The sequence below is a fragment of the Emiliania huxleyi genome (genome assembly GCF_000372725.1).
Source record: "Emiliania huxleyi CCMP1516 unplaced genomic scaffold EMIHUscaffold_9, whole genome shotgun sequence".
In the NCBI taxonomy this organism is placed as follows: domain Eukaryota; phylum Haptophyta; order Isochrysidales; family Noelaerhabdaceae; genus Emiliania; species Emiliania huxleyi.
Genome location: NW_005195301.1, coordinates 1,311,346 through 1,318,019, shown reverse-complemented (window position 1 = coordinate 1,318,019; position 6,674 = coordinate 1,311,346). Strand labels below are relative to the sequence as shown.

The 6,674-nt window shown below is 66.9% G+C and overlaps 2 protein-coding genes across 2 annotated transcripts in view; one reads left to right on the top strand and one right to left on the bottom strand.

Annotated features, from left to right (window-relative positions):
* Positions 1-913, bottom strand: part of EMIHUDRAFT_199289 (hypothetical protein) — a gene marked incomplete at both ends in the record, with an annotated part of 1,289 nt that extends 376 nt beyond the window's left edge. Inside the window, one exon of the mRNA XM_005757868.1 lies at positions 123-913. Coding sequence (XP_005757925.1) covers positions 123-913 — 791 coding nt within the window. The remainder of the gene's footprint in view (positions 1-122) is intronic.
* Positions 914-1,204: 291 nt separating this feature from the next.
* EMIHUDRAFT_199288 (hypothetical protein) lies at positions 1,205-3,674 on the top strand (the record flags this gene model as incomplete). Its single annotated transcript, XM_005757867.1, has 5 exons — positions 1,205-1,405; positions 1,475-1,543; positions 2,743-2,850; positions 3,498-3,527; positions 3,600-3,674. The coding sequence occupies 5 exons, from the start codon at positions 1,205-1,207 to the stop codon at positions 3,672-3,674; spliced, it is 483 nt and encodes a 160-aa protein (XP_005757924.1).
* Positions 3,675-6,674: the final 3,000 nt, after the last annotated feature.

The window sequence follows — 6,674 nt, the reverse complement described above, 5'->3', positions numbered from 1 at the left end:
GGGGGAGATATGAGGGAGATATGGCGCAGCGTGGCCCACTTGACGCCGTCGACCACCGTATCTCCCCATATCTCCCCATATCTCCCCATATCTCCCCATATCTCGGGCGCGGCGTCGCCCACTTGACGCCGTCGACCACCCGCGTCGTCACCGGCATCGCGGGCGCAAGCCGCTGGACCCACTCGATGACCTGCAGGTTGTGGATCAGCCTCCAGATCTGCACGCCGCGCGCCGCCAGCACGAGGTTGACGACGATGAGGCCCGTCTGCATCGTCAGCGCCGAGCGCACGGCCTGCCCAAACGTCCGGCTGCGCGCCTTGAGCGTCTCGTACTCGAGTCGCTTCCGCCGCTCCGTGTAGACCTGGCGCGAGAGCGCGACGAGGGAGAGGGTGGTCACGACGTAAAAGGAGCGGCGCCACACTGGCCTCCACCCCCGCGTCGACGGCGCGCCCTCCACCGCGCTCGTCGACCGGCCCGTCTTGCCAATCGAGGCGGAGCCGCTTCCGGTCGCAGAGGCGGCTGCGGGCGTCGTCGCGCCGCCGCTGGAGCGGGAGGCGGAGAGGGGCGACGAGAACCACGCGCGCCGCTCCACCACCTTGAACGGCGACGGCGAGCCCCCGCCCGGAGGCGTGGTCGGAGGCGTGGTCGGCGGCGAAGGCCCGGCCGTCTTGAGGTGCTTGACAATCTGGCGCGCAAACGAGGGGTGCCGGCGCAGCACGGCGGAGACGCGCTCGAGCACCGCCTCGTCCGTCGGCGGCGCCTGCACGGGCGCGATGGCGCTCTCCGGAAGCCGACGCAGGTGTTTCAGACCCGTGTCGCCGGAGAGAGCCCGACCCCTCCTGATGAGAGGGATGCCGGATAGCGCGCCGCCCGACGGGTCCTCCTCTTCCACCGGGGTGCCACGGCCCGGCATCGGCGGCGGCGGCGGAGCAGGATGCTGAGTTGTCTCTCCCGTCTCCTCCCGGCTCATGCCCGGCCAAATGGCCCCCGGTTCGGGGTAGCTGGAAAAAGAAAAAGAAATTTTTTCGCGTTTGTAGCGGTGAGAGAGCCGTGTGGACCGGAGGTAACAGCAGCTCCGAGCGGCGCGAGAGCCACCATGAGTGTGTTTGCGCATGCCCTGTTCTCCGTCGCGGCGGCAGTGACATCGAAGGCAGCCGTGCCACCGCCGATCAAGTCGGTGACACGGGCACGGAGCAGCTCGACGATGCAGTACCAGCAGCAGGGCGGCTACTTTGAGCAGCAGGGCTACGGGCAGCAGCCGCAGCAGCAGGGCTACGCACAGCAGGGCTACGGCGGGCAGCAGGCAGGGCCTCGCGTCCTGCTGTACGGCGCGCAGGGCGTCGTCGGTCACGACAAGCACATCTACGGGCGTGAGCGCGAGGACTACACGGAGCTGCCCTACATCGTGCGCAGCCTCCCCTCCCGCCCTCCGTGGCCTCTCGCGGCGAGCACGCCGCCGCCCTCCGCCCTGCAGGTCAACGTCGGCGACGAGACCGTCCTCAGCCGCTGGAACATGATGCGGCCCTCCTCGTTCGTGTCGCGCGTGCAGTGCATCGTCCTAGATGGGAAGCAGGGTGGGGGTAGCAAGTACACAAACTACACTGCGCTGTTGGCCTGCGAGCTAACACACAGAATACAGACTTATGGTAGCAAGTACACAAACTACACTGCGTTGTTGGCCTGCGAGCAAACACACAGAATACAGACTTATGGCAAGTACACAAACTACACTGCGTTGTTGGCCTGCGAGCTAACACACAGAATACAGACTTATGGTGCAAGTACACAAACTACACTGCGTTGTTGGCCTGCGAGCTAACACACAGAATACAGCCTTCCCATCCAGGTGCATCGTCCAAGTGGCGCCCGACGGCACCGCCCTACCCGCCTCTGCTGCTGCCGGCACCCCCCCCCCCCCCCTCTTTTTGCCGACCGTGGAGGAGCTCTCGGCCGTAGGCACGCCCCACCTCACAGCTGTGAACAGCGTCTCTTCACACCTCTAACTGTGAACAGCTCTCGGCCGTAGGCACGCCCTACCTCACCGCTGTGAACAGCGTCTCTTCACACCTCTGGCTGTGAGCAGGTGGAGGGGGTACGAGCCCGACGGCAGCTGTGAGCAGCGTCTCTCCACACCTCTGGCTGTGAGCAGGTGGAGCGGGTACGAGCCCGACGGCAGCTGTGAGCAGCGTCTCTCCACACCTCTGGCTGTGAGCAGGTGGAGGGGGTACGAGCCCGACGGCAGCTGTGAGCAGCGTCTCTCCACACCTCTGGCTGTGAGCAGGTGGAGGGGGTACGAGCCCGACGGCAGCTGTGAGCAGCGTCTCTCCACACCTCTGGCTGTGAGCAGGTGGAGCGGGTACGAGCCCGACGGCAGCTGTGAGCAGCGTCTCTCCACACCTCTGGCTGTGAGCAGGTGGAGGGGTACGAGCCCGACGGCAGCTGTGAGCAGCGTCTCTCCACACCTCTGGCTGTGAGCAGGTGGAGGGGGTACGAGCCCGACGGCAGCTGTGAGCAGCGTCTCTCCACACCTCTGGCTGTGAGCAGGTGGAGGGGGTACGAGCCCGACGGCAGCTGTGAGCAGCGTCTCTCCACACCTCTGGCTGTGAGCAGGTGGAGGGGGTACGAGCCCGACGGCAGCTGTGAGCAGCGTCTCTCCACACCTCTGGCTGTGAGCAGGTGGAGGGGGTACGAGCCCGACGGCAGCTGTGAGCAGCGTCTCTCCACACCTCTGGCTGTGAACAGGGTCGGGGCGCGCCCTGGTATTGGGTCGAGAAGGGGCAGGCGCAGGCGCTGGCCACGGGCAGCCAGATCTGCCTCGACGCAAGCGACCCGGAGGGGGCGGTGTTTCACGTGCAGGCGCCATGTCGCGGCCGCCGCCACACGTCGGCCTCTCAGCCGCACCTCCGCCTCTCGGCCGCACTTCGGCTGCACGTTAGCGTCTCGGCCGCACCTCGGCCGCACCTCGGCCTCTAAGCCGCACCTCGGCCGCACCTCGGCCTCTAAGCTGCACCTCGGCCGCACCTCGGCCTCTAAGCTGCACCTCGGCCTCACCTCGGCCTCTAAGCTGCACTTCGGCTGCACGCCGGCCTCGCTTCGGACACAGCCCGGCCGGTTCCACGCTCCCTCTTCCGCGTGCAGGTCGAGGGGCAGCCTGGCGTGCAGGGTGGCTGCCGCATCGCCCGCCCCACCCCGCACCGCGCCCCACCGCGCCGCATTGTTGCGCCGCATTGTTGCGCCGCACTCTCTCTCTCTCTCTCTCTCTCTCTCTCTCTCTCTCTCTCTCTCTCTCTCTCTCTCTCTCTCTCTCTCTCTCCCTCCCTCCCTCCCTCCCTCCCTCCCTCCCTCCCTCCCTCCCTCTCTCCCCCCCCCCCCCCCTCTCTCCCCCCCCCCCCCCCTCTCTCTCTCCCTCCCTCCCTCTCTCTCTCGTCCATGTGCCTCCTTTGAGGTGCCGAGACGCCTTTCGCCTCTCTCCCCGCCCGCCCGCAGGCCAGCAGCAGGGCCAGCTGCGGTACCCGTGGGAGCAGCAGGTGAGGGGAGCCGGAGGGTGCGCACGGCGGCGTGAACAGCTGGTCGTCACACACGTGCGGTTCCTTGGACAGGTGGACCCGCAGAGCGGCCAGGCGTACTACTACAACCCTCAGACGGGGCAGTCTCAGTGGGAGGCGCCGCTCTAACCGCGCGGTCCTGCAGCCTGGTGCTAGTAGAGAGACGGGCTAGAGTGGGTGGAGTGGAGTGGAATGAGTACATGAAGTGGATGTACCGCTCATGCACTATGGCTTGGCCCTAGAACCGTAAGTGGCATTGCGCTCGAGTGTCATATATCTCTACGCGATAGCGGCCACGAGCGAGTGACGAGTAATCGTGCCGTGGGGCCACGAATAATCAAAAAATAAGCGCCGGTGACACTCTCGGACGCTGGGGTTGGCCACTGGGGACTCGGGACTGCGGCTTCCTAAGTCAACTTTTTGAGAGGATCATTTATTTCATTTTGGCTGAGCTAACTCTGCCCGCTCGCTCGACCCTTTTGCCGCGAGAGGGCGCCGGCCGCGTGTAAGAGGTGGCTGGCGCCCTGAGGCAAGAACGCTAGCTACATGGGAGGGCTTCGTGAAGGATGGATTGAAAAACATTCGAACAAAGAAGAGGCGACGGGAGGAACCGGCGGAGGATGCAGTGACGTGAGACACACACACACACACACACACACACACACACACACACACACACACACACACACACACACACCGCTCACCCACGCGCACTGGGCCTTGCACTTTGAATGCCGTGGGGCTCCTGTCGTCAGACGTGGAGACGCGAGGGTTGCCCCCCCTAAAGCTCAAGGCGGACAGTCACAGGCTCATGTCGCGCAGATGGGATCGAACCACAAAGTTCATCTTCCCGGAGAAGCACAAAGTGATCACTCGCCGCTCCCCCCTGGGCCGCCTCCCGCCCTGCTCGAGGCGCCGGCTCGACGATGGACGCGAGGCACATATGCCTCCAACCGCACCCGCGAAGAGAGCACACACATGATCCGATCATGAACGCAATAAGCTGCATCGCCCTTAGGTACTGCCTCCCACCTTTGCCAAGATGGACGTCAAGCGCGTGTGCCGACGCGAATAGACAGTCCCAAAAGCCGCAAGGCGCTGAGAGCCATATGGCCGCGCGCGTGACAGGTATTACTACGACCTGACAATCCAGCGCCAGCCGCCGAACCAGACGCCGAGCATCGCAGAGGAGTGATCCCATACTACGAGGGGCGTCGCTCGAGTCTGACTGCTGGGTCCCCCATTGCTACATCGAGCTCGTCGCCTTTACGAGCTCTACTCGAGGAAGCTCTTGCGAGCTGCGCGAGAGCCAGGCGTGTGTACACTTCTCAACCTCCAGAGAGGTCTGGGCGGCGGAGAACCTCCTAGTCGACCCATTCCTCGTGTTTTGAGCCCTACCCTGGTAGCGCCACATTTTGTTTATGGCCTCGTTTTCGGCGTCGAGGGCAGCCAGCTCCGGCTGGATGGCGATGCAGAAGGCGCCGCTCGATGGGGGCCCGCCCTGCTGCGTGCCGGTCGCCGAGTCGCCGCCACGCGAGGTCGGCGAGGTCTCAGCGCGGCAAGTCTGCCCCTCGAGGTGGTGCTGCTCAAAGAGCCGCTTTCACACACACACACACACACACACACACACACACTCAGACTGTGCTCCCCCAGTCTGAGCAGTCTGAAGCAGTCTGGTGCAGTCTGACTGACCCAGTCTGACCCAGTCTGAAGACTTCACAGACTGCTTAGACTGCAAGTGGGAATAACCTCTAAAATTCTTAGGTTGTAAAATTCTTTAACCGCGATGGGCGCGCGTTCTGGATCTGTGAGTGGAGCCCCCCCCCCCCCCCTGGGGGGGCCGGCCCGGGGGGGGCGAGTGAGCGGTGGTCCGCGATGCCTGCAGAGGGCTGCGTGCGATGCAAGCGCCGCCTGCCGCCCGACGCCGGCCCTGAGAGGCTCTGCCGGCGCTGCAGCAAGCGGACTGCTCCCGAGGCAACCCACGCCCACACACCCGCCCCTTCGCCGCCGGCCTCAGCGCCGCCGGCTGCAGCGCCACCGATTATTCCTGCTACGCTGGCTGCTGCTACGCCGCCGCCCACAGTGCCGCCTACTGCTGCGCTGCCGGCCGCTCCAGCCGCGCTGAGGTCGCCGCCGCCGCCCACAGCGCGCTCCGACAGCGGCGCGTGCAGCCGGTGTTCTCGCCGCCTGCCGCCGGCAGCCACCCGCGGGCTCTGCAAGCGCTGTGTGGCCAGGGAGGAGGCGAATGGCGCCAGCGCGACGCCAGCCGCGCCTGATCCGGCCATCGGCGGCGGCAGCGCAAAACCAGCCGAGGCGGCTGCGGCCGCTCCCGCCGGCGCAGCGCCCAGCGCAAAGGAGATTCACGCGCCCGCAACACCCGCCGCTCCCGTCGACCCGGCGCGCATCCGCGCCTTGCTCCGCGAGGCACTCGCCGGCGGCGGCGAGGGCGTCGCCGATCAGCGGCTGATGGACTATGCGGCGGCGCTGCCCGCGGCGGTCGCGGAGGCGGCGCTTCGCGAGTGCTCGCGCCTCGACCTGCGCGGCGCACGGAACGCCCCGGCTTACGTGATGGGCGTGCTGCAGCGCAAGGCGGCCGAGGGAGGTGCGCCGGGCGACGCCGCCGCCGCCGGCGGCGGCGGCCGGGGAGGGTACGAGGGCGGAAGGCAGCGCGGCGGGAAGCGCAAGCGGCTGGCGAGGGAGGCCGCCGCGGGCGGTGCCGCGGGTGGCGAGGCGGCCTCTGCCGCCGACGCGGCGCAGGGCAAGGCCGCCGGGTCGCGGCAGCAGGCGCGGGGCGGGTCCGAGTCGCGCCGGCGGAGAGACGAGGCGCGGCGGGCGCGGCGGGAGGCGGCGGTGGCGACCTCGTGAGATCACTTTTTAGCTATCGTTTGGCCACGCTCCACGCCCACGGCTCGGCACGGGTAGGCGAGTGGCAGTCGCGGTGCGGACTTGCTACTGTAAGTCGTGTGTGCTCCGTTTTGCTTGCAAATACGCGCCGGGCAGCGGGGAGCGGAGCAAGGGCCCGTCCTCGCCATCCATCACGGTTCCATCACGCGTTCCTTCATGATTCATCGTCACGGCTGCGGCGCGGGCCTCGCGCATTCCTCGCCGGCGGCCCGGGGGGGGGGGGGG